The sequence below is a fragment of the Terrapene carolina genome, unplaced genomic scaffold (assembly GCF_002925995.2).
Source record: "Terrapene carolina triunguis isolate 2854851 unplaced genomic scaffold, T_m_triunguis-2.0 Scaffold69, whole genome shotgun sequence".
Classification (NCBI taxonomy): domain Eukaryota; kingdom Metazoa; phylum Chordata; order Testudines; family Emydidae; genus Terrapene; species Terrapene triunguis.
In genome coordinates, this window is record NW_020664420.1 from 17,077,739 (window position 1) to 17,101,680 (window position 23,942).

The 23,942-nt window shown below is 44.1% G+C and overlaps 1 protein-coding gene across 1 annotated transcript; it reads right to left on the bottom strand.

Annotated features, from left to right (window-relative positions):
• Positions 1–950: 950 nt before the first annotated feature.
• SLC45A2 (solute carrier family 45 member 2) lies at positions 951–22,479 on the bottom strand. Its single transcript, XM_024203057.1, has 8 exons — positions 22,032–22,479; positions 20,985–21,161; positions 15,312–15,600; positions 11,967–11,976; positions 11,190–11,333; positions 9,495–9,618; positions 7,771–7,976; positions 951–1,570 (listed from the first exon to the last, which is right to left on the bottom strand). The coding sequence occupies exons 1-8, from the start codon at positions 22,477–22,479 to the stop codon at positions 1,343–1,345; spliced, it is 1,626 nt and encodes a 541-aa protein (XP_024058825.1). The 3' UTR covers positions 951–1,342.
• Positions 22,480–23,942: the final 1,463 nt, after the last annotated feature.

Genomic DNA, 23,942 nt, shown 5'->3' on the forward strand with positions numbered 1-23,942 from the left:
GTGAAAGAAGCAAAACAAGAATTTGATCAAGTTAGACTCTTATGTGCAAAAGAGGAGAGCAAACAGGTCTGAATTCATTCAGTTAAGGTAAGTACTGTATCACTCAGCTTGAACATTTTAGGTGGCTCACAAATTTTAGAATTTTTGGCCAAGATTTTTTAAAAATGGGTGCATAATTTTAGACATTTAAACAAGGGGCTAGATTTTCAAAGTTGCTCAACTCCCAGCAGCTTCCCACTGACTCCCTATTTAGGTGCCTCAATATGGACTTAAAAAACAACAGAGGGTCCTGTGGCACCTTTAAGACTAATAGAAGTATAGGGAGCATACTCCCACGAAAGCTTATGCTCCCTATACTTCTGTTAGTCTTAAAGGTGCCACAGGACCCTCTGTTGCTTTTTACAGACTCAGACTAACACGGCTACCCCTCTGATAATATGGACTTAGGAGCCCGTCTCTAGGCATCCATCTTTGAAAATCTTGTTCTATGTTTTTCTTTCACATTTATATAAGCACAACATACCACATAAAGCTGTCCAGTAGTGGGATATACCTTAAAGTAGGACTTCTCAACCTTTTCCATACCAGGATCCACTTTTCCATACTACGCCCGCTCATCATCTAGCCAGAACCCCTCTCCCATTTGGCAATACTGAAAGGACACAGTGGTTGTGACCAGTGCTTAATCTCTAATGAAGGTCCTGGGGCTCAAGCAATTAGGTGCTGGACATCAAGCAATTTTTTTACTTTCATAACTGATGTGACAAGCCTAGAGGTGCTGGGGCTATGAACTGCCAAGCCCAGAGGTGCCAGGGCTATGAACTGCCAAGCCTAGAGGTGCCGGGGTTCAGCCCTGGCACAAATTAAGCACTGGGTGTGACTCCTTGACACCTCCTTGGGACCATGACCCCAGGTTAAGAACCCCCATCTTAAAAGTACCTCCTTGGAGTTTGGGATCAGTAACCCCAGCTTTCACTCTTACTGGATACATTCTTTTTGCCACACATTTCATCTCTTCTCTTCTCCAGCTTGGCTAATGATGAGCATTACCACTAATGATGAAGAGCATTACACTGCCATGTATGAAAGTGGCTTACATGTTAACACAAAATTGGGGCAGAGGAAGGAAAGTCATGGAGAGATCTTACAGCCTGAGAAGTGAGGCCACCAATTTTACCACGTATTTCCACTCTGGAGAAATAATGCCCTGGAATTTTAACCACTCCAGCCAATGAAAGAAGAGCGTGCTATAAAAATATCAGTGTAGAAACTGCACCCAATGGATACAGATCAAGAATGACAATGTTCCCGTGGGGATTTCTTCCTTCATCTATGCACTGTTCTATTCCACATACCGAACAAAGAAAGCAACAAAGCAACAGCCTGTTAATGCCACAGCAGATGCACAAATCACAACCACTATTACACTGCCTGCAGCACTGACCAAGAACCCCAGACCCACTCCAACAATGATCTGTGCCAGCTGCACCATGCAAGTGAGAGCTGCGCAGTCAATTCCCTTCCCTCTTCCAGTGGCCTCAGCTTCTCCTCCATTCTGTTCCTTTTGATTCTGCAAATAAGCATAAAATGAAACCCAATCAAATGAGACAACTGATTAATACACAATAATACCTAGCTCTTGTACAGAATTTTTCATCAGTAGATTTCAAAATGCTTTACAAAGGCAGTCACTATCATTCTCCCCATTTTACAGGTGGGGAAACTCAGGCACAGAGCAGCGAAATGATTTGCCTAAGATCACCCAGCAGCAGAATCAGAAATAGAACCTATGTCTTGAGTCCCACGTCAGTGCTCTAACCACCGACTACAGTGTTCTGAAGGGAAACCATTGTATTACATGCAGCTATTGCCAGATCATGAGATAGCTGCTGCCAACAATGGATGCTGGCTTGCTTGCTCTCTCTTTAGTCTTCTGGTGTCTAAGATGTGCTAGTCCCATGTCCTGGGTGCATGTGAAGTAGTTACAGAATGAAAACAATCATTCAGATACAGTCCTTACAAACAATGACAAACTCTCCAAATCTCCACACAACCCTCAACTGTCCCATTACCCTCTCCCAACACATCTTCTTCTATAGCCACGCCCAGACATTGCAGCATGACTTGAAGGTCAGCAGATTCAGCCTCTGGCAAACCAAGCCAGGAAGAGAATTCCACAATAGAGGACCATGCACCAAGACTGCCCTGCTTCCTGGGCGGATCGCAGCAGTCACAGTAAACATATGGGAGAGAGGGATATATAGTCTAGGCCCCAACCTATTTAAAAGGTTGAGTGTCAAAACAACAGCCTTACTTGCACCCAGGTGAGGTATCCTAAGCAACAGGAATCCTACCCATATACACACACCAAGATCCCTTGTAATGGGGTTCCGTGGTGGGGAGTGCACTTTGGTGGGTCTCTGAGCAGTCCATACCACAACCTCACCATGCCACTAGTTAGTGCTTAATGCTGAACAGCAGCCATTCTACCTTCGCCTGCAGTGTACCAGCCTAGCACAAGGCTGGATTTAGCCCTTCATATCTGAAAACCATCTATAGTCTATAGTTCTGCATAGCAAATACTGTTATCAATGCTGGGGGTCAAACAGCTGGTGCAAAACCATAAAATCCATTTATTTCTAAGTAGCAAAACACAAGATTTGTCTTACTTCTTATGTGTGGACTCAGTTCTGCTTCTCTTTGTGAAACTAAAATTAAGTGATAATTTATAGATTCACTTTGCCCCTCTTGCAGACTCCTGAACACAGAGGATTTGCGGTAAGCGCTCACTGCAAGATCAAAGAGCAAGAGATAAGGAGAGTTTCAGTGCTTTATGGTGGGTAGGCAGCTAGCTCAGGGAACACAACGCCCTGTGCTGTTAAGTATGCTTGTTGATTTCTTTAAGTGCTTTTCATATTGTATTTCAAAATGCTACTCAGACTCAATTTAAAAAAAAAAACTATGGGAAATTGCTACATGACTCATCATCCTGGAGAGCCCTCTTGTGGTGAGGGTCAGCCTCAGTTCCCCACAACACTCTTCAGCCTATTCCCACTGTAGAGGTGACTTGGCCCTCCCACTTGGTTGCCGCTTATCCCTGTAAGTGCCTAAACTCATTTGGTGCGTAACTTTCCACTGCCAAAGTTCCCTAGATACCTACGTTTTGGACCATGTGCACAGCTGCCCCACTCTAAATGCCCAGATGCCTATCTCCCACCTACGCTCCAGAGCGATTCACAAACCAGGGGAAGAAGGGCCCATTTGGCCACCTAAGTGAGGTGCAGGGCCCAATCCTGTTGGCGGCCTCTGAGCATGCCAACCAGATCAGGTCCCATTCAAAATTGAGGGGGTGGGTGAAGGGGAGGCACCTTATAACTTTGGATAGAGCACTGGCCTGGAATGTGGAAGACCCAGTTCAATCCCCCACCTCTGTCAGAGGGGAAAAGGGATTGGAGCACAGTGGGTCTCTCACCTGCTCAAACCAGTGAGTTCTGAGAGAGTCTAAAGTGTGACTGCCTCAGTCTCTCCTCTTGAAGCTGTTCCACTTTGGATTAAATAGTGACTGGAGCAGGGGGACTGGACCCAGGGTCTCCTACATAGGTGTCCTAACCACCAGGCTACAGAGTCATTCCCTCACTTGCTTGCGCTCCAGCCCAATGACTGTGGATAAATACTTAAATAGTCATTGGGCCAGAGGGAATTATTCTCTAGTGCTCGAACCACTGGGTTATAGGGTGGCCATCACCACCTCCTCCTCCTCCTCCTCATTCATTCCCATCTAAAGTTAGGGGCTGTGACTCTCAGCACTACAACACCTAAGTCCCATCATGGATCCTATCCCGAGTGTCTTCCAAATCAGCTACAGATAACCATACTCAAATAACAGGGAACAAGCGAGCTTTGTGCTCAATACACAAGTGGAATTGAGAGGCCAATAGTTTACATCCTGGTGCAGTTCCGTTTTCATAGAAAGCCCATTGATTAAAAAGGTCTGCTCTTTGTTCTATGCTTTTCTTGAATAACGTGATCCAACCACATTTATTTTTGACTACGTCATGCAAAAAGCAAGTCATCTGGGGGATTTTGGATTCAAATCATAGTTTTTATTGAAATGGTGAATGTTTTACTGGGCTGTGCTTATTCCCATGATGTGGCTACGGTTCCAAAGACAGGTACATCAGTTTTTTAACAAATACAGCCAACTATGAGATGCTTTTTCGTTACTCTAGCTTGTATATTTTAGAAGGTTTGAGATTAAAACTAACTTTGTTAGTTTCAGAACTGGTGAAACCATACCATCCAACAGAGTTAAATCAAGAAGCAGGCATCAAAGCAGAAGCAACTGGTTCTTTTCTGATTATCTCTTTGAGGACATTGGCCTATTAAATATGAACTACACATTTCCACTTGCATAACTTTTAACTCAATTACATCTAGTGACAGATGGGTCTGAATCCAGCATCCCTGAACCTGCCCAGAGCTAGATTTGCATTATGCATCTCGTATAATGGGCTAACCTGAAACTTTGGTTTCAGTTTCCCTTTCCTCTCCTCCCCACATTTTAGCTTTGTGGTTCATCCCCATCCCTTATTAAGTCTTTCTAAAATACTTAGTGACAACTGATCTGGGCTGCCAAGAACAGAGAAATTAACTGGCAAAATTAAAAGTCAATTCTGGGAAATGTTCCACCACATTAAAAATACCCTCCAAGGATTCATTGGAATAAGAGCTTTCTGTAAGTCATCTTTCAAGTGTCAGGTTGCAGTTTCACTTGCTCTTATAGTTGCTGTACTCTCACTGACTCAATCTAGCCACGCACTGCTTGCAGCCATATATACTGTATTATGATTCGCTTTGCTCGCATTTCATTTATTCATCTCCCCAAAGTTTCCAGTTCCAGCCTATATTGAAAACTTTTCTAAAGATCAAGTCCTCCAAATTCTTATTAATCTTTCATGTTTCAGAGTCTCTCACCAACTTAAGACACTTGAGAGAACTTTCTTTTAACGAGCTTAACACCTTAACTTACATGACATGAAGGACCTGCTGTGCAGAGTAAGAGGATATAATTGAGCATAAGAAATGAAGTCCTTTCAAGGTTTTCTTTTGGAATTGTATTTCCCACTGTGCAGGCTTGCACACAGATTCCAAACATTTGTATGGATAATGAGAAGCTTATACTATACAGGATAAAAGCAGTTTTTAAAGGGATGACACACATGCTTCAAGGCATGAGCCTCTCACCGAGGTCAGGAAGAAATGTCACCAATGGCAGGGCATGTCATAATTGTCCACTATGGGATTTCTTGTACCTTCCTCTAAACCATTTGGTGCTACCACTCTCAGAGACAGGATGCAAGGCTAAATTTGATCTGGTAGGGCAATTATTGTATCACTACAGGCTGGTTCATTTTCCTATAAATCTCTATTCTAGCATAACAAATACCTTATTTTTTTATTCAGATAATTTAATGCTGAAGTGCATAAAGTTCCATTTCTTTTAACAAATCATTTGTATAATACTTTTAGTTAACTAAGCTATTTACATTTCCTTACACGTTTTGGTTATATACTTTAGGGACTCACCTGCATTCTCAGCTAGTGTACACTGGCTCAGCTCCACTGATGTAAATAGAGCTTCACTGATTTATACAAGATGAGGATCCAGCCCCCAGGCTTGTTGGCAGGAACAGAGTTGTGCACAGACCTAGCTTGTAAAACCGATTATGTATGTTGTATATGATTATTGATTTGTATGATAGCAGTTCTGGGAGCCCCAATCAGAGATTGGAGCCCCTTTGTGCTAAACACTGTTCAAATATGTACCACACCTGGATTTAAGAAACATGTGATGATAAACAAATGCCTGTCTCAGAATGCTGAATGTTTCCCCCTCCTGCTCACGAGGAAGTGTAGTCTAGTGGTTAAAGCACAAGATGGAACCACAGCTTGTAGGTTATATTTCCACTCCATCCTTGACTACCTATGTGGCCTCAGGTAAGTCACTTAGGGCTTGTTTACACATGGAGTTATTCTGGAACAGCTATTCCACTCTAAATTCATACCCTACCTTATATCAGAAAGACGTCATGTGTGGACAAGCTCTTCAGATCCAATCCTGCAAGGAGCTCTGTGTGGACACTGTACCTAAAAGCATCCCAATGCCAGAGAGCAGGGACTCCCTGAGATCTGGTAGAGAGTTTCAGCTGGTGTGACCAGTTCCGTGTACCCCAACTCATTAATGTCATAAACTGTACCTGATATGTATCATGTAAGGTATCACTGGAAAACCAATAACACGCTGATCATTAATAGTCTTGTGTGGGATATGCACAATAAATGCTCAAGGGACCATACAAACATGAAGAAAATGTGAGACTAAAATGTGTTTACCAGATAAGTCTGGGGAGTGTGTAAACAGGTTTCTCCCAAACAAAAGACAAGCCAACACCTCCAGCCAGGTATCATCAGAGTCGTTTGCCAATCACATGTCAAGTGGCCATTTATTTGCAGCAGAGTGGGCAGAAACAGATTAATTTTCATTTTAGCAAACACCATCAGGGGAAGAAACCAGCATGGAATTTCCTTAGCCACCAGACTCCATGTCTCCTTCCTCACAGCTTGAATGAACTTTATTTTGGGGGGAAGGGGTAACCTTCAGAAGAATCCATTTCAAAGGTTCGCTGGACTATAAAAGGGGGGGAGGAGAAGATCCTCAAGTGAGCTGTCACCTAAGAAGACAAAGGAACCAAGCACTTGGGCTTTGTGGGAGATCCTGACCAAGGGGCAGGCCAGCCATCTTGCTGGAAGGAAGTGTGAGAAGAACCTTACTTTGAACCAACACTGTGATTTTGTTAAGTCAGAGTCACTAGAAAGCTTATTTTTACTTTAGTTCATTTGTAACCCTTTCTAACTTTATTCCTTCTACTTGGTACCACGTAAAATCTTATCTCCTTCCATTAATAAACTTGTTTTACTTGTAACCTAAGCCAACCCAGTGTTTTGTGTGAATCAAAGTGATTGTTAACTCCAGTCTCTTTAGAGGAGCAAATGAACCTTAATATTTCTCTGAATGGTCCAGGAAAGGGCTGGACATTTCCCCAAACTCCGTGCTCTGCAAAGTCGGGACTGGGAGTGTGTTGGAGTCACTTGGCGAATAGTGACCAAGGCTGGTGGAGACCAGAGCATAGCAGGCTACTGGAATTAGGGTTGCTGAACTGGAGCTGCTTAATACACAGACGCTCAGTGCAATACTTGTCTGCTGCCTATTGGTGACCAGGCTGGGAGCCGCAGCAGCAGAACATTTAAGGCACCCAGGATTACAGGGCAGGCAGTGACATAATCCCTCACTAGTCTGGATTGCACCCCACAACATGACAAACACCCTTTGCAGAAACCCATTGGCATCAGTGGGGTTCCATGCAAACACATGGGTTTGCCTGAGTTGAGTGACTTGCAGGACTGGGGCCTTACCTCTGTGCCGCAGTTCCCTAAACTGATTCAGTCCTTACCTCTCTCACAGGGTTGGCACAAGCTTCATTTATGTTTCTCAAGTTCTTTGAGATCTCAGGTGAAAAGTGCTTTATAATGGCAAATGATTTGTAATATTAGCATTGTTTATCACCACACTCTTGAAGCTCTGTACATTTGAAACTCCACCTCCCCCCGTGGCACCATTTGAAATGAAAATAAATCCCCTTCTCCAGTTAAAATGGACCAAACAAAACAAGACCAATACCAATTCCTTCTTTACCTAGACATTAAACTCACCTCTTCCTCCCTGTGATATTCTGCAATGAGGTTGAACGGGACAGTGTACAGTGTGCTGGACATGACTCCAAAGAGCGAGCACAGAGCCAGAGTAGAATATACCTTGGGAAACAGTCCAATAAACCCAGTGCCTATCCCAAAAAGCAGGTATCCAATGAAATAAAGTCCCTTTAATCCTATACAAGGCAGAAGAGCTTTTTGCAAGTCTGTGAAAAGAAAGGGGGGAAAAACTATTGAGACTAAAAATAACCCAACCTAGTAATTGCAATAGTATTTCTTTCGAGCATTCAGTTATAAGAGAATCTCTTTGACAAGCTGGGATGAAGACAAACAGATCCACTGTTTGACATCAGGAGCATTTGACATCAGTTTTAGACATTCCTGTTGGAGTTGAAGGAGGTATTACACAAATATCTGCAATTGAGAGCCAAAAGGAAAGATTTGCTTACAGGATAGGATTTGGATAGGAAAGGATCTACACAGGATTACAATAAGGCCTTTTTATTAGATGCATAGCTCAGCCCTCCAAAAGTCTACTCACTTTTCTGCCTACAGAGAAAGTGAAAGCTTTTTGAACAGTTTTTTATATATTATTCCCTTATCACCATGCCAAGGGCTAATAAGCAGATTTTTGGCCATGGGCTAACACATTTACACAATGATATTGCAGGGCAAGATTCATTTTTATCGCAAGGTCTTGCAATACATTGTGTTGACTTTCTCTTGTGAGGCGCACCGGTGGGGAGAGGCCATGAAGAGATGGGCCACAGCGGCAGGACTGCTAGGTGAAACAGAACCTTAGAACTATCCCCAGTGTATCCATTCTACCTCCAGCATTCGCCTTTGGGTCATTTTTAATACTTATGGGCCACCTCTCCTGTTGAATAGTACCTCACTTCCTGAGTAGTCCCACTGCAATGGAACGAAAACTTGGGCTCAGAGCCATAAAGGGTAGGCACAACTTCAAACTGGAGAGAAAGAGGATGCCCCACATCAGAATAGCTCATAGCCCTGTAGTTAGAGCACCTCTCCTGAGAGGTAGGAGACCCTTGTTCAGATCCTTTCTCCACCTTAGGCAGAAATGGGGATTGAACCTGGGTCTTCCACATCCCTAGGCTGAAAGTTATAAAGTGGGCAGCAACAGCACCACCATCCCTCCTTCTTCTGTGGAGTTAGGTGCATAAGCCACCTGACTTCAGGAGAGTAGGGTCCCAATCATGGACCAGGTGCCTATCTCTGAGAGAAAGGTGAGGCGTAGGACACACCCCTCTTGTCAGCATCTCCCATTAGCTAGCTAAGGTGGCTCCCCACCTAGTGTGCTGGCTCTTTTGAATCACAGTTTAAGGCACCTGTCTCTCCCCATTCATTGTACAGGGAGTCTGCACATGAGGCTCAGGCTTTGTGGATCCCATTTTTGTTCCTGTGATTTGCTAGATGCCCAAAAGTTAGGCATTGCCACGCCGAGGTCCCTTTGTGGATCTGGTCCTTGTAACATTTCTGAAAGGTTTTAATATTAAAAAACAGTAGATAGTCTCTCTCATCGACAGAAGTTGGTCCAATAAAAGATATCACCTCACCCACCTTGTCTCACTAATGTCCTGGGACCAACACAGCTACAACAACACTGCACACCGTAGATTTTTTTTTTTTTAAACATGGGAAACGATGTACAGTATCAAACCCATTCTGAAACACAGTGCCAGAGTACATTCCCGGGTACTTACAGGAATAGAGCGATGAAGAAATTGCATTGATGCACATGCCCCAACATCCAATCTCGACTCCTCTTTCATAGGTAAGGTAAGCTGTGGAGTTATGTGGCGCATAAGGATTTCCGTGGTATACTATCTGAAATACACCACAAAGTGCAGGTGAGTGCTCTGCATTCACACAGAGTCTCACATCCAAAGGAACCAGAGTTCCCAGTGTAGGACCTAATATCCTTCAGGTGGGGAGAGAACTAGAGACCAATTACACAACTCTCCTTCAAGTGGTGCACTTTATTTTTCTTTTCTTCTCTCCCCTCTCACTTCCATTTTCTGTTTCCCTCCCTCTTTATTATTTTCTAACCTGTTCTTGCCTCTTCCCACCCACTGGGACTCTCCCTCCCTCCCAGTTTCCCACCATCTCTCTCTTCCTCTCTTCTCAAGTTCCTCCCCCTTTTCCCTGTTTATCTCCCTCAGCTAGCTCCCCACAGTCCCTCTCACACTTGCCTTGCATCCCACCCTTCTTGTTGCCCTCCTCTTCTCTCCGGATTATCCATTCTCTAGGGCTCTGTTTTCTCCTTTTTCTCACTTTGCCTTTTGCTTCCTTTCTTCCTTGTCCTCCTCCGCTCTTCTCCTCCCAACCTACCCCTCCCTTTTTTCAACCACCTATCCCCCCTCACTTGCCTACAGTCAGTCATTCTCAGTCCCTCTCACTCTGCCACAGCCATTCATTCTCTCTCTCAGACTCATCCTTACACTCACGCATACACTCTTCCTTCCATTCATTCTCTGTCAGACTGAGTCTCTTATTCACCTCTCACCCATTCTCTCCCACGCTGCCATATATTCACATGCACACTCCCTCTCCCCTAGTGGCACCTAGCAAATGGTTGGGGGCCAGAAGAAAGCAGGCTGCTGGGTGGGAGGTGTTGGGATAACCAGTGGTAAGGACAGCAGCTGCTGGGGATGTAGTCAGGAGCCTGACTGAAAAGAAGCAGCTGGGGCCAGAGAGGCAAGAAGAAGGGAGAACCACATGGGTAGGGTAGAGGACGGGGAGCCCCCTGGTTTGGAAACTGCTTGGAGGAAGGGAGAGCGTCAGGGGCACTGATGGCAAGGAGCTGATGTCATGCTCCAGAGAAGGCACCACAGCACAGTCTAGAGGACATGGAAGGGGAAGCCTGTTCATAAAGGGGGCAAGAGGGCTGAGCTGCTTAGGGTTGTATTGCCCTAGGGAAGCTTTTCTGTTATGCTTCCAGATGAAGGGTGCGCATGGCGACTGCTACTCCAGTGCACCAAAGCAGAGCCTATTCCAAAGCAGCAGCAGGTCTTTAATTAGTACACTTTCAATGAGCAGCTTTACAGCCAAAGCAGAGCACTGGTGTGTTTGCAACAGATCTCTGTGCTTTGTTCTAAATAGTTAAATGGGAATAGACGTCCTTGCAAGTTCCAGGAAGCATGATTAAAATCATTATTTTATCTCTTTCCGCCAAATGTACATCAAAAGGCAGGAGGCCCTTCCCCGCCCCCGCTGCCCAACAGATCTAGTTCTATAATGAGGACCTGAGGGCATTCATCTGTCCTTTACAAAACTCTCAGTCAGCTGTTCTAGCAGTTACTGACCCTGACATCATTGTCACAGCATAGGCAAGTGCTTAAAACAATCCCACGAGAAGATTACTTTTGGGTATGTGAGGAGATGTGTACATATCTTACCTGTCCCATGAAGTCAGTGAAGAAGAGCATGTTGGAAAGGAAAGCTGTCCACCCGATGAGGTGGCTGATGCACAGACAGCGATAGTGGGAAGGCATACTTAAAAGTGCCTTCAGAAGGCATTTAACGGTCATCCGTGTCTGAACCTGGAAGGAACAATTAACAACAAACAACAGTGTTGCTGCTTTGAAAACTAACAAAACAGCTGACAGCGGGTCGGCAAGATGTCAGCTTTTTTCAGTTCTGGGCCTTTTCTGTTTGTTTCACTAGGAAGAGTCACTGCAATCTTGACAGTCTCTTTGTTAGGTTCAGTAACTACATATTTGTACCTTTCTTTTCTATTTGGTATCAGCAGAACTACTGCATTGGTTAGCTGGTATTTAATGAAGTCAATGGATAGACTCACAATGACTTTGATGGGAGCTGGATCAGCCCAATATGGTGTAGTCTTTCTTGATATTAATATTACTATTTATTTCCAAATTTTCTGTCAAACTGTTTTTCAGCAGAAGATTGGGTTTTCGACTAAATGGAATTTTTCACAAAGTGTCAGAATTCAATTTTTTCATAGAAAAACGGAATAGCAGAAAATGAAATGTTTAATCTGAAAATCAAAATATTTCTATTGTGAAATGCTACAGAAGTGCTTCCTGGGGGTCGTAGTTCAGGTGCCCCATGTTCCCATTCTCCTCTGTGGGCTGGTCTCCCCACCCAGACTTCAGCTCCCATCACACATTGCTGCCACATTGCCTTTATATACCACCTCACCATGAGGTGACACTATGGTGCCTGATGGGACATGTAGTATAGCCAGGGAGCTTGGCATATAGAAAACAATGAGAGCACAGGGTACCTGAATTACAGCGCCCATGAGGCACCATGGTGGCAGTTCAAAATTTTAATATTTTGGGTTTGGCCAAAATATTTTCTCCAAAACTCAAAATGTTCCATGGGGGAAAAAAAACTTTCTGAACAGCTCTATTTATTTGTATTACAATGGCACCTAGGGGCCCCAGCTGAGATCAGGGATCTAAGCACTGTACAAGTACACAATGAGAAAAAGTCCCTGCCCTGAAAAGCCTACAACACAAGGGCCGGATTGTGTTAACTTTATTTGTGTTGAGTAGTGCCTTACATCACAAATAATCCCATTGAAATCAATGGAACTACCCAAGGAGTAAGATAGTACTCGGCATAGGTGTCACAATTTAGCTCTAAATAGACAAGATGTGACAAATGGTGGGAGAAAGAAATATCATCATCCCATTTGACAGACAGAGGATTAAGGCACCGGGAGAGATTAAATGACTGGCCCAAGCTCACACCCAATTTGTGGCAAAGCTTGAACTGACCCCAGATCTCCTGAGTCCCAGTCCAAAGCCGTAACTACAAGACCATTTACAAAGAGAGGTTTTCTTACAGTCTACATACGAGAACTGTTTTATGTGAATCTGAAATAGACTTTATGTTATTCGGCATTGGTACCATGGCTTCTTTGTTTGTACAGTGTAGAGCACTGTATTGGTGGGCATGAAATAAAAAAACCCACGAATTTACCAAACAGCCCGAGATTAGGCAATTAGGTTTGGCTAAAATAATCTTTCCCTCACTTGTGTTTCTCCTGAAATCTTTGTAGCTAATTTAAAAACTTCAGTGGGCCAAAATCTGCCCTTTCATGTGAACAGGTGGGCGGGGAGGGAGGCAAATGGGAATTCTTGGGGAGGAGACATCTTCCCTTCTCCCCCACCTTTTGCAGAAGGGTTAGCAAAGCTGGATAACATTGTAAAATACAGTGACCGCAGTAGTATGTGAAAAGTGGTGGAGTGAAACACTAAATAAACTGCACTGGGGTATCTACAAGAGAGAAGGTCTCTGAGCAGTCTGTGCAAAGCAAAAAGGGCAGGAGCCGTGGGGCCCTCATCACATGCACCTAAATGTGACCTGTTTTTCGAAAGCACCAAGTACCTAGCAGCTCTCAATGAAATCAATTTGAAATCAATGGGATTATTCATGGGGATAAGTGCTACTCAATATGGCTAAGGGTTACAGAATCAGGCCCTAAACGATCTGGCAACATGTTAGAGGACAAGCATTCAGTCCAGATGTCTATTCATATTATAACAACTCAATCACAATGAAGAACCAGGAGTTTAGTCAAAAGATTCATAATACATACTGAAAATCTATGATTGCTTTTAAGGTATCTAATCTTGGAACAACACACTGGCATTAATTAGATTAGCTAATTCAGCCCTTAAAAAGCACAATCATTCCTTTTTGCAAAAATTATGTTAACAGAACTGCTTCTCTTTTAGTGAAAGGTCTTTATAAAGCAATTCGCAAGTGCTTTTTAGTTCATATAGTATTTCTGATTTTGTAAACGTAGGGTTTTTTTAGTGTCGTTCAAGGGTCGGTGTTGAACTCACAAATTTTCACAGAAGCTTTCAACAACGTCAATTTATATTTGATACAGGACAGAAATCAGTTTAAGAGGGAATTGCAAAAATAATCCAAGCCTGTCTCATTGAAGGCAGATCAGCCTGGCTTCAGGTTGATACCTTTTGCCGAGACAATAAATATGCAAGAGCATGATCCTTAGACTAGAGCAAATATGAGCCTGAAGGGGTGCTTGTTTGGAAATAAAATATAAAAGGGGGACAGAACAATAGGAACCTAAGTGGTTTAGCAGTGGTAGTAAATGAATGTGGAAACCATTCAGCGGATATGGCATGAGACAGACAGAAGATGTGTCTCTAGGGAGGCATTGGAGTGGTACACACATTTGTGGCAAGGCGAGGGTGTCTGGACTGATTCTGCTAAGCCATGCACATCAAAGAAACATGAGATGCATAAGAATGCTACAAGTCAGGTGGAAGAAAGGAAGATGACATTGAGAGATACAAGACCCTCAATACCAGCATCTGGGTCTCTGGCAAGTTGCTCAACCAAAAGGTGCAAGCAGAATACAAACACACACCTAAAATCAGGCCACTTTTATCTAGGAACCTAAATGAGGATTTAGGTGCCTAACGTTAAGCACCCATATCTGAACATATTGGCCACAGGATATAGCTAGTTTCCAAAGATTTAAATCAGAGACACTTGCACATAAGGGAAGCAAAACAAGCAGCTCACTAGCTCATTACTCGTGGTTAGGAACCAAACACATAGATTAGCATTTCATTTTCCTAGGATACCACAACAATGCAATGAAGATTCTTAACACTTCTAGTCAACATAACAGCAAAAAAAAAAGACTGCCTATTTCACTTGGCTAGCAGTATGCTAGAGACACAATGTTCCCATGTTTTTCAGAGAGAATCATCTCAGCGATTTTCCAAGTTGCCTTGGCTTGAAAAAAAATGCCTCAATGGAACGTACAAAATGCATGTGTCAATTTACTCTTCGGCACCCGCTCCCACCTGGGGAACACTGGAGAAGTTATAGATATAAAGTCCCTAAGTAACAAAACGCAGCAGTCAGTCGTTTACCCCTGACTCACAGTTGGCGTATCTGATTAAGAAGCAATTAAAACAAAATCAGCATTGCCAGGATTTACTTTTCCAAGATCTGAATACCATACTTAATTAGAGCAGTGAACACTGATATTTTGCCGTTAGAGGTTACATGAGTATGTGCCATTGACTTCAATGGGAGCTGTTCATATGTATCAGAGGGCAGCTGGGTTTCTCGTTCTTTCTAAACTATATGGTGTTAAAGCTCATTACAAAATGGTATACTGCTAACCCCATCTGGGGAAATATTGGGAAACAGCGGCTAAGAAACTTGCCCGAGATTATATAATGAATCCATGGAAGAGTCTAGAATAGAAAACCCAGATTTCCTGCTCCTCAGTTGCCTTCTCTAAGCACTAAACAATGCTGCCTGTCCTGTAGTTTTCACCAATCTGGCTGATAATGACAAACTGAAGAAAAGTAACTATCCCTAGAAGAATGTTACTGCTTCCATGTTACTTTTCTAGAGAACCTGAGGGTCTAGCTGACCACATCACTTGCAGTTGCATCATAGGCTCCAGGATTTGAGCTATGACCTTCCCCAAATGGAATGTTACAGGCTACAAAACAATTACCTGTGTCTGTGGTGTTTCGGTGGATTTCCCCAACTCAGATAAAGTCTTTTTTCCAGCATATCCTGGTTTTAAATAACCATTGTTGACGCTCTCGATGGAACCATACTCGGAGGGTCCATCCACTTTCAGCAAGAGCTTAGTTTCTGTACTGTCATCTCTGAGAGGGGCTTCGGGAATGCTGCACAAGTGTACAGTAAGACAGATTAGGAAAACCAAAGCCGCAATGATGAACATCACCTGGAATTCCGATCCCAAAAATCTTCCTAGTACAGAATTCCCCCAATCCATAGCACCTGTTAGGTAACCCAGGGCACCACCCAGACCTGGAGAGAGAAAGAAAGAAAACTCCACTGGCATTTATTAAAAACAAAACAAAAACCCAACCCCCAGTATGTTACTGAAGAATTATTATTAAGATGTCACAATATCTATGAGGGAATTCCCGGCATCACAAGAAATTAGAGTTTTTAGTGAATCCCTGTGTGACTGGGTGTATAAACCCCTCACGGGACAGCAAAGGATTCACGAGCAGTTCTGGGCTCAGGAGGCCCCACTCCTCCGTCAGTGCCGAGCAGATTTAAAGGGGAGCCAGCCAACCCAGTTGGGGATGGACAGGGCAGGGGGAAAGACCAGCTCTGGAGGATGACGCAGCCAGACCCAGACCAGGAGGAGGAGCGTCAGGGAGCAGTAGCTCTTATGGGCCGGAGATAGGTGGGCAACCCAGGAGGTAGGACATGAGGTTTGCCAGGACAAACTGCAGCCTGCTGCAGGGAAGGGGGAGCTAGGAAGTGACCTAGGAAGGCACCCCAGAGTGAAAGCCACAGGACAGGCCTCGCAGGGCCCTGGATTGGAACCTGGTGGAGCAGGAGGACCCAGGTTCCCCTACTTCCCCCAGCACAATTGCTAAGTGGGGTGACCGCCAGAGACTACAACCACGAGGCGGGGTGACCGCCAGGGACTGCAACCACAAGGCCGCAGGCTCTGGACCCATTCACACCTTGGCATAGATAGTTATCGAGTCATGACATGAAACAGCTTCCTAAATTCTAGTTCGTCTGGATATAAAAATCCAAGTGCTTACACAATAGCTTGTTGTTGTTTTTAAATAATGAAATGATTTAATTTAATGTTCATAAGAGATGCTGGATTGACAGCCCTGGGGTACAAAGTCCTCCCACAAGCAGTACAGCATGGACTACAGCAGTGCAGGCTCCATCACACCCCACCCCAATGTTCTTCAACCCTGATTTGGAGGGACCATTTCAAGAGGCTGAGATGGGAGTTCATCCCCTATGGTCCACTCAGTCCCTGGCCTCTAGACTGAAAGTGCCATGATCTGAATTAAATCTAATACTACCACAATAAGCATTGTATCCATCGCATTCCTAAACGGTGAGTTAGTTGCAGACGTGTGAGGATAAGTTTTTAATAATCAGTTATTGCTCCAGCAGCCGCTTCCTTTCACTGCATTTTGCTACCACACAGGCAGACACACCACACAGCCACCAAAGGGGAAATCAAAAACCAGGGCCGGCTCTGGCTTTTTGGCCGCCCCAAGCAAAAACAAAAACAAAAAAACGGGGCGGCCAGAACGGTAAAGCAAACAAAAAACAAAAAAACCTGCAGCGTGGCCGGAGCGCGGGTGCAGAGGGACTGGCTGGGGGGGGAGGAGGAGGGAGCGGGCGGGAGAGAGAAGGGGGTGGCCTGGGCTACAGCAGGGGCGCTGCCATGCGGCCCCTCCCGCTGCGCCGCCTCCTGCCGCAAGGGCTCCGCTCCGGTCGGCGGGGAGGGAAGGAAGAGGACTGCCCTGCAGGGCGCTCTGGTTCTCTGCGCCGCCGCCCCCTACAGGGCGGCCGGAGCGGAACAAGAACAAAACAAACAAACAAAAAGGCGTCCATGCCGCCCTAGGATTGGGCAGAATGCCGCCTCCAACAATCTGCCGCCCCAAGCACCAGCTTGCTCAGCTGGTGTCTGGAGCCGGCCCTGTCAAAAACCACCATTAAAATAAAGGCTGTATTGGCAGCTGCTACTCCATGCCCTGTGGCACGCAGGCACTTAGATCTACCTATGCATTGTCGTGGAAAAAGTCACCCACGCATTGATTTTAGTTCACAGACTCAAGCCTGAGGCCAGTTCATTGCAATACGTACCAACGCGTTGGGATGACAGTCCAAAAACTGTCACACTCAGCAGCAGCTCGCAGGCTGCTTTATTCTGTCCAACCGCAAGCATATTACAAATAATACGTCATTTATGCGAAATAAGAGTAGGGGTCTGTTCCTTTTTCCCGGTAGCTTCCTCATTATTTACGAGAATTGGGTGCCTACTGGGTGGGGGGTGTTCTTGGTGGTTTTGACATGGGTGGTACTTGGCACCAGCAGGGGTGTTGTTTTTCGTCAGGGTACATATTGTTTTCCGGGGGGGGTTACAGGGCGCCCAAAGATGATATATGATTGGCTGATGGCAGGTAGCTGACCTTTACTAGAAGCAATTTCTTCATATAAGCCATTACTATGTTTCATCAATGAGCAGTTATCATGTTTTTCCATCAACCAGTTGATGAATTAAGGAGTCTGCTCAAGTACGGAAATATATTTCACCAAAATATATTTAAACGAGCAGCATCTAGGCATGCTGACAAAATCAATTTGTATATTTACAAAAGGGCCCCATAGGGCGAGATGGGCTGCAGACTTGGTTTTTAAGGGCCTTCCCACATTATGAGCAAGGCACACTGGGCAAGTGCTGCAATACTGCCGTGCCACTGCTGCAAAGTGTGGGGCAAACCAATGCTGTTTAATTGATAGTATCATTCCCCTGCTCCCTACATGTTTTATTGAGGTTTTATTTCCCTTTTTCTTTTCTTATAAATTTTTTTTAATTCTTATTTAGTGCGAGTAACATTAGAATATTCTTTTATTTGTAATCTATGCCAATGTAAAAATAGTTTCTGTTTTATAGCTCCACATCCCCAAGGAGCCTTGGTATTTATATTGTTAAGCAGCAGGGTCTAAATAACATGAGACAGTACAGTATCTTTGGATCATGTCAAAAAAAAATTTATACAGGCCTATAACAGAAATTTAGGTTGACAAATGACATATTTGCATTTGCCGCACCATAAATTTTTTAAAAAAGAGATGATCAAGCTCAGATACTACTGGTTATTATTTATTTACAGAAGTTTGGTGTATCTATGCTTGAAAAAACCTTAAACACAGAATATAATGTTCCCTAGAAGAACTGCAATTTGAATGTATTTTAAAACTTCCATTTTACATATGTTCTGGTACTGTCTCTTTAAGAGACAAATGCCTCATATTATGTTAACTCCTGATTATATATCCATATGGGTCTGGCCTGGTAGGTCATGTTCTATAATAGCTTTTATAACTTGGTTATTAAATTGAAATCCAGTAATTAAACATTTTTGCACTGCACCCATCAGTATTTATGGCAGCAAATCATAATTTGTTAATAAATGAGCCCCATTGTATAAGTTTATGACACTGTCAAGACGACTGGATGGCTTAATGGAGAGAGCATGGGTCATTAACATGTATATGTTTTAAGTCCAAAGTGAAATCCTAAGTGAAACAAAACCCATAGTCTCTGCACAATTCCTCCATAATGGATAACCACACCATCTAGGCATATAAATCTTTACATGGGAGTTAGAAATATGAAAACTTCCCTATATTCCTCTTTAATAATACATTATTAGTTTAGGATTAAAAAAAGAACAACATCAACATTTTCCCTGAGTGATCAATATTAAATAAACACAGTAACTAGTATTTTTTCTCAAGGATAACCGCTCGCAGTGTGGACCGAGAAGCTCTGGTGTCTACTAAGCACTTTACCGGGGTTTGACTGATTATGACCCTTGTTCATTGTGTTATGTTGACTTAGACTGCGTGCCTTTCGGCACAAGGACTGCATCCTTGCTTGATCTGAGCCTACAATACTTCTGGACACATGAAATATCATGGATGATAATAATAATAATGATTACACTGAGAATGTCTTTTTGAGGAAAATGGTCCTTCCTCTTGTGCAGCAATGAATAAGATTAATATTTGGAGTCTGTTTCATCACAGATCAGCGTCACTCACAAATGAGATTTGCAGCTGCACAACTCAGCATTTGGCAATTAGGCCTGTATTGTGTCATCATATGAAAAAACAACCTCAAAGAGGAAGGGATGCATGTAGTGTACGTGCTATAGAGACTCACATCTTCATTTGCACATACAGGTCTGTCTCATCTCACGCGGGGGTTCCGTTCCGCGGTTAGCGCATAAAGCGAAAACCGCGTATAGTCAAAATTACATTGAGTTCAATGGCGGGCGGAATCGCCCGCACTACAGGTACAGGATTAAAATTGTTATTTTTCTCTTTTTTCTGTTTTGTTTTGTTTTTGCCGACTGCGTAAAGCTGAAATCGCGCATGTTAAATGCGCGTAAGATGCGACAGACCTGTAACTAACAGTTGTGCTCTTTGTCAAACAGTTTCTATCTAGGTATGCGTAATGGATGAAATTAACTTAAATTGCAAAAAGCCCGAGTAATCAGGCTCTATGAGAATAAAATGTAGGTGGGCAGGAAATTCCCACAACTAGGGGCCAGGGCTCCAGGCACAGATCTTTGCCAGTAGCCACTATTCCATCCTCAGGAATTGAACAACAATCATAGATGCCACAGACCATCAGGTCAGCTCCTATCATAGCCCTTCCATATTGGCCTATCCAGGGCTAGCTGGAGACCCTTTTAGTGCAGGCAACTTTCTGTGATCTCCTGTGTATCCTCAACATGGGACTTAAGGGGAACAGAGAACCTTGCCCTCTCCTTCTGCAACATGAGTGAATTTCACACAGTATATAAAAATGTAACAAACTGAACCAAAACCCTGGACACAAACACCCCCCAAATTTGTGGAAATTTGGATTTGGCCTTAAAATGTACAGATCTACAGCTCAGTGGTTTGAGCATTGGTCTGCTAAACCCAGGGTTGTGAGTTCAATCCTTGAGGGGGCCATTTAGGGATCTGGGGCAAAAATCTGTCTGGGGATTGGCCCTACTTTGAGCAGGGGTTGGACTAGATGACCTCCTGATGTCCCTTCCCACCCTAGAATTCTATGATTCTATTAACTTCATCTTGGTCTGTACATCTATATAACAAGTTGGCCCCAACCTGCATCTGAATACCACTGAAATTTGGGTCCAATCGATGCAGCTTAGGCATCTCTCCTTCTCTTTTTAATAAAGGAGTGTTATTCCTTTCAACAGTTGTTCTTTACTTTTCTCTTCTTTGGACACTGAATCCAGATGATATTCACTAACTTTTGCCTTGGGGGGGGGGGGCGGGGAGGGACTCAAAACAGGCTGCAAAACTCAATATGTCTTTTTGAAAAGTGGGGAAGGGAGAATGTTGAGCAACTTTGTTCAATCACCCTTAACCCTAGGTAAGAATTTTTGCAAATGTCACTTTCAGTCTGTGTGTGGAGCTTTCGGCAGCAGAATCCCTGCAGCTGTAGTCACAAGCTGACCTTTTCCAGAATAAAAGCCCAGCAACAATCACTCGTGACTGAGGCATAGGATCAGATGATCAGTTCCTTCAAGAAGATTAGAAGTGCAGTGAGAGGAAAAAACCCTACTGCTCACTCCCTGCCCCCAGAGACAGTGCGTGAGAGAAGGGGGCCTGCTTACCTGTGAGGAGAGCATGGTAATGAAGACCCTTCTCTTTATCCTGATGAGAACAAACATCAAATAAATACGCTTTGATGGGACCATCGATAAAGTCAGCTGCAAAATCAAAGAGCACTACGCCCAGCATGGTTATCACTATGGCCCAGGTCCGCTGCTTGCCTCGCTCGGGGATCAAAGCTGCAAAAAGAAAAATAAACTCACTCTTACAACAGCCCCCTACTTTGCAGTAGTTTATAGACTAAATGCAACAGAGCCGTGACCCTGACAGTGATATTTTATTTCTCCCACAGTGCCTGCAAACAATGTCTTCATCTGGGTACACACATCCCAGTTAACCCAGCTCAAGGGAGAGCTAGCAGCACATCCGATATTGGTTTAGAGAAATGTACTCTTCTCCTGAATAGCCCATTATAATAGCAAAGGTAGCTTTCCACCTGGGCTGCTAAACTTCAATCACTTACATCTGGAGCTGAAACATAATGGGCTCTAGGATGTTATTCTTACAGAGTTTTGCTCAAGATTTCCAATGCAAAATAATCCCCAAGGAGTTGTTCTTATCTATTATTCACCAGCACTACACGTTCCCAAATGAAGCACATGCATGAATAATTACTTTCTTTGCTATGAACACCAACCCTGGTTTAGAGGTTTTGGAGCAGGGAGGTGGGGAAGGGCAATACTTATTCAGTTGCAGATACCAGATTTGAACCATACAAATAAAATCTACTGTCAAATTAAACGAGTCATGTGTTAGCTCTTTAAACCTGTCTGGGCCTGGACATTACTTAGATGAACTTTGAAGCAACTGCACCAACATACAATAAATTGTACTCGCACATACAGAGTACAGAACAATCTGGCAAATAACAGGCAGCATTAGGGAACCTGGAAAAGATCATGTTGTTCCCCAGCTCTTTCAGCAAGACCAAGTAATGTGATGTCCCTGTTCTCACCTTTATTTACAGACAAAAAAAACCCGTCTTTTCTTTCTGGTTCAAGAAGCAGGATGAGCTTTGTCTATTAGCTCAGCACGTGCAGCTCACTCACCTGAGACCATCATGTCCCCATTGAGGTACAAAGCCATGCCCAGCAACATCATAATGCCCAGAGCCAGGATGTAAGGGCGCCGCTTGCCCCAGCCAGAGGTGCAGTGGTCACTGGCTGATCCCACCACAGGCTGCAGCACAAAGCCCAGGATGGGGCTGATGAGCCACACCAGGCTGTAGAGGCTCTTGGGCAGCCCCACACTGAGCAGCACCGGGGTGACAAAGGCAGCCTCCACTGCATAGCAGAACTCCCGGCCGAGCATGGCCATGCTGTGCATAATCAGCCTTCCCGAGGGCTTTTTGACAGGCTCCACTGATCCAAAGGGGTCTCCTCCTGCCAAGGATTCCAACACAGCTTTTTCCTTCCCTCTGCTGCTGTCCATGCCAGCAATGCCCAGCTCAGATGGTGGTGGAAGTCCCGCACTGAAATCCTGTTTCGTTAAAGTCATTGGACTAGCTAAGCCTGATGTTCCTGTAAGTGGCTCAGAGAAGGTTTGTTCTAACTCTGGATGACAGGGAGCCTGGCTCACATGCTGAGAGGGAAAGGTCTGGGGTGGAGGAGGGGCTCACATACTTTCCTGCCACTGAGATCACAAGTTAGGAAAGGAGGGGGTGGGGAAGTGTATATGAAGATTAGCAGAACTGAGCTCCTGGCTATCTGGAGAGCTCCCAACTATCCATGAGTGAAGGATTATCTTTCCAGGGAAAGTAGAGAAAATGGGTGCCCATGTCTCGTGGGCTGGGGCATAGGTTTGGCTTGAAAACAAAACTACTCTTACTGCTATAAGGCAATTATAATACTAAGCACGTAGGCCCACATCCTTCCATTCAGCAAACAGCCTGAATACTGGGTTGCGTGCTCATTCTCCATGATAGTGGGAAGCAAAAATGCTTCTCCCAGACTGCTGAATAGCTGTAAAGTCACTTACGCTACTATGGGCCGAACATACCCCCTCCAGAGATCCAGAGAAGAAGGATCCACAGAGCCATCTCCACTGTTCCTTTGACAGAGAACTGCTACAGAACAGAGCTCTGTGTCAGATAGGTATTATGCATGTCCTGCATAGCCCTCCCCAAAGCTTGCACTCCCCTGGCTTTCAATGATCCACACAGGTTCTGCTGCCTAGGGGACCTCAGCACCCACAGAGGAGGAGGAGGAGGAGGAGGAGGAGGGAGATTTGCTCCAGAAATCACCTTTCCTGGTATGATTTCAAAGCACTTTACAAAGATAAATGAATTAACCCTCCCAATACGCCAGTGCAGTATTATCACTGGCTCATAACTTGAAGTGCCAGAGCTGGGAAACAGAATCCAGATCCCTTGATTTCAAGTTCTGTGCTTTAACCACAAGGTCTTGTTCTCTAAAGGGAAAGAAAAGTCATTTCTAAAGTTTCCTTACCTGTTACTGATCAGAGATTATACACTGAAGGGATATTCCACCATTCATATTTGCTTACATTTTGCATTTAAATAAATCATTTAGGGCAAAGACCATACTTCTTGTACTGAGTACACAATAGGAACTCTGTCAAAGGGGGAGGGGAATAAATTTAATCTGAATATTTTGTACTTATTATTGTTACAAGATCACTAGAAGTGAAAGAGCTACTTGAGTTACCAAATACAGGATAAATTAATCATAGAAATGTAGGACTGGAAGGGACCTCAAGAGATCATCAAGTTTAGCCCCCTGCACTGAGGCAGGACCAAATGAATCTAGAACGGTGGTTCTCAAACTTTTGTACTGGTGACCCCTTTCACATAGCAAGCCTCTGAGTGCACCCCCCCCCTTATAAATTAAAAACACTTTTTAATATATTTAACACCATTATAAATGCTGGAGGCAAAGCGGGGTTTAGGGTGGAGGCTGACAGCTCACGACCCCCCATGTAATAACCTTGCGACCCCCTGA